General features: G+C 36.7%; 1 protein-coding gene across 1 annotated transcript in view; it reads right to left on the reverse strand.

Annotated features, from left to right (window-relative positions):
• Positions 1-2,983, reverse strand: part of LOC117103385 (monocarboxylate transporter 4-like) — a 5,763-nt gene extending 2,780 nt beyond the window's left edge. The window contains exons 1-4 of the mRNA XM_033243926.1: positions 2,617-2,983; positions 1,995-2,138; positions 1,094-1,276; positions 81-728 (exon numbers count right to left, since the gene is read on the reverse strand). Coding sequence (XP_033099817.1) covers positions 81-728; positions 1,094-1,276; positions 1,995-2,138; positions 2,617-2,899 — 1,258 coding nt within the window. The 5' untranslated portion in view covers positions 2,900-2,983. The remainder of the gene's footprint in view (positions 1-80; positions 729-1,093; positions 1,277-1,994; positions 2,139-2,616) is intronic.
• Positions 2,984-3,277: the final 294 nt, after the last annotated feature.

A 3,277-nucleotide genomic window follows, 5' to 3' on the forward strand; every position in this document is an offset into this window, starting at 1 on the left:
GCCAAATCTATTCTTCAACATCAACATGAATCTTGTTTTTCGACTGGGTATTAGAGGACCACTGAACTCTTCCGGCTTACTGGCCTCCTTTTGACCGAACTGCTCCAGAGCTGAGATGCTGTTGTATGTGTCATTTACGCTAATGACAGAGTGATTTGCAGCCGAAGCTTCTTTATTCTTAGGACCATCTTGTGTGTCAGTTGTAACGCTAATGGTCTGACAACTTGGTGTTCTCATTGAGCTGGAGTACGACTCCTCAATCGCTGACAGTGAAAGAGCTGATGTCTTTCTACCAACAGCACGACCAGTACCTGACACAACCCGATCTTTGCGGGAGGTTGGAATTCCAAATCGAATGCTGCGCCGCTCCCATTTTTCAACACAGTTCATCGCATGATCGGTAATTATTTTCTCTTCATTGTTTGTCTTTTTGCATGGGCTCTCGGGACCATTCATATCTTTGTTAGGTTCTTTAGTTTCTTCTTCAATGGCAAATATTTCTTCCGTGGGCATGTACTTTAGGTTTCTGGGCCCACTTTCTTCGAATATTATACTGGAAGCTGAGAGTACAGGGAAGCCAAGACAGCTTCCTTTAATCATCAGGTCTACTGCCGTCAACCTGTCCTCCGGCAGCTTCAGCTGGTTAATCTGTGTTTTCTTTCTTCGTATTGGTACTTTCTTTGGGTCATAGATAAAACCACATATGTGTAACGTCGTCTCTAGAAAGCCTTGAAAGAAGAAAATAATAATTTATTTAGGCGTGTGTGTTGGCCTATCGCATCGTTATCATCATGATCTTTGAATGTTATATTTTCAGAATGTTCATAACGTTTTCGTTGTTGATCAGTAAACTGTAGCAGAATCTGACATTGATTGACAAGTCAGTCAACTAAACTATTACATCTTTAAATAGCACTGTTACTAATTTGTAACATGAGTTGAACCCTGTTGGTATATTATCTTATACTGAATGTAGATACGGACACACTTGTGAGCACTGAATAAGGAACACATCATTGAACCCAAGTAATTGTACTGTCATATATATAAACGTCTCCAGAAATATACAAGAACATTACATAAACAAACACACCTAGCACGATAAATGTTTTCCTCCAACCAATACTGTCGACGAGAGCTTGGCATACAGGGGCTAAAATAAATGTACCGACACCAGAACCGGCTACGGCGATACCCGTTGCAACAGATCGACGACGCTCAAAGAATTTTCCAAGGATGACAATGCAAGGAAGATACGACAAACCGAAGCCCAAACCTAAAAGAGGAGTTGTAGTAAGTAAGTGGTAAAGCTTTATTCACGAAAACATAACTCAAAAATTTACATGCTGTTTTTCATCATGGTCGTGATATAAAAGAAAACAAAATATAAATCAAATTTACAAAAAATACAATATAAAGGAAAAGCTTAATACAGTATAACGAAATATTATGAAACTTACATAATTATACAAAATAATTTATAAGATGGTGAAAGCACGCAAGAGTTCATCGGTTGCTGCGAGGTTAATGTTCTTACATTTTTGTAAAAACGGGTCCAGCATTATGTATATTGTTTTTATTGTTTATTTACTAATAACATTATTTCGACGTGAGTTTGTCTCAGAAAATTAACATGGAATGATGTTTTTCCCTACCTGACGTGTTATCATACCGAATACTCAGGACCATCCCAATAAATACTTGCAAACAATTCGCAAGTTACCGTATTCGGTTAGGAATCAAACCCACGACCTCCAGATAACTAGCACGGTGTCATAACCACTAGCCTACAGAGCTTGTGCATAGTGATTAGTGAGTGTTCCATACACTTCAGGAAGGGCAAAACATCACTCCTAGCATTATCAAATTATAATACCTTAAATCTCTTGTAAAATTGTTATATTTATAATACTGAAATATTATGAATGTTGGAGACTTACAATCTTTTTACTGTAAAAAACATAGTGCAGAGAATAATCACAAAATTATCTTACCTGTCAAACCACCATATGTTATATATAGGTACGGTAGTCCATTAGCGAATGCACTTAATACCATACCCATGGTGGCAAAGGAAGCTCCGATTAGAGTGACAATTCTTGGGCCCCACCTGCTGACCATGACGCTTGAAATTGGGCCTAATGTGAATAAGAAGAGAAAACCTTTAGTTATTGATGTATAATAATACAATAAACGACATTGGTCCTTAAGGGTGATAATAAGAATGAAATGTATAGCTTCGTAGGCTACAATGACCGTACTGTACCGTAAATAATGGTAATATTAAGCCTAATATTGATTATTATAATAGAATTATGTAGTGTCATCAATCACCATACCGCTATCTTTTCTGCGTGAGCTAAAATATGTACATGAATATATATATATATATATACTGCGGTATTATAGAGGGTATTACCTGTCTCTTATACACATCTAGATGTGTATAAGAGACAGTATATATATAGCGCAATAATGAGATGTTATAATATTTCTTTTAAGTAGAAACAATGAAATTAAATATAATTCCACATTCTCATTTTTATTTTTTAGTGACAAATTATTCTTATAATTACTTTTATGTCTTTTATAAAGTGTTATTGCAATTTTGTTTACCTGAACACAGCATGGTTCCAAGAAGAATTGATCCTACCCACGCTGTAGCTGATTTACTCTTGCCAAAAACATTTAAAAATTCCGTATATAACACTCCTACTGAAGAGTAAGCCATTCCGAACGTGAAAACGTGTGTTAGCAGGGAGGCAACCATAACGACCCAAGCCCAACCCTTGTCCAGGTTGGTCTCGTCAGCCTCGTCTTCGTCGTCATTCTTGGTCTGATCTCCAGCATGATCTGTATCTTTGTGAGCGGCGGCCGGTGTTCTTTCCCGCTCAACCATTACCACAACCCCAACAGAAGACTAAGTCGAAATAATTTGGAAGAAATAATTGTTTTTATTAAGTTATTAGAAGAAACGCGTACAGAACCCTAATTACAATAACTTAATTGACTGTCTTACAAAAAGAGTAAAGAAACAAATTTCTGGTTAGACGTTAATTTTTAGAATGCAAATTGCTGGTGATGAGACAAAAGTATATTTATTATTTTCTTCATTTTGAATAACTGTTTGTAACAAAAACATACGATGAGATATATATCTGTCTCTTATACACATCTAGATGTGTATAAGAGACAGAATGGAAGCTGATATCCGACGGCCAGGATGAAAAGTTTAGTTGTCAGATTTAGGAGACTTAATTTGGGGAGCGGCCGAGTG

Source organism: Anneissia japonica, unplaced genomic scaffold (genome assembly GCF_011630105.1).
Source record: "Anneissia japonica isolate Jap-2015-1 unplaced genomic scaffold, ASM1163010v1 scaffold288257_len99150_cov156, whole genome shotgun sequence".
NCBI classification, from domain to species: Eukaryota; Metazoa; Echinodermata; class Crinoidea; order Comatulida; family Comatulidae; genus Anneissia; species Anneissia japonica.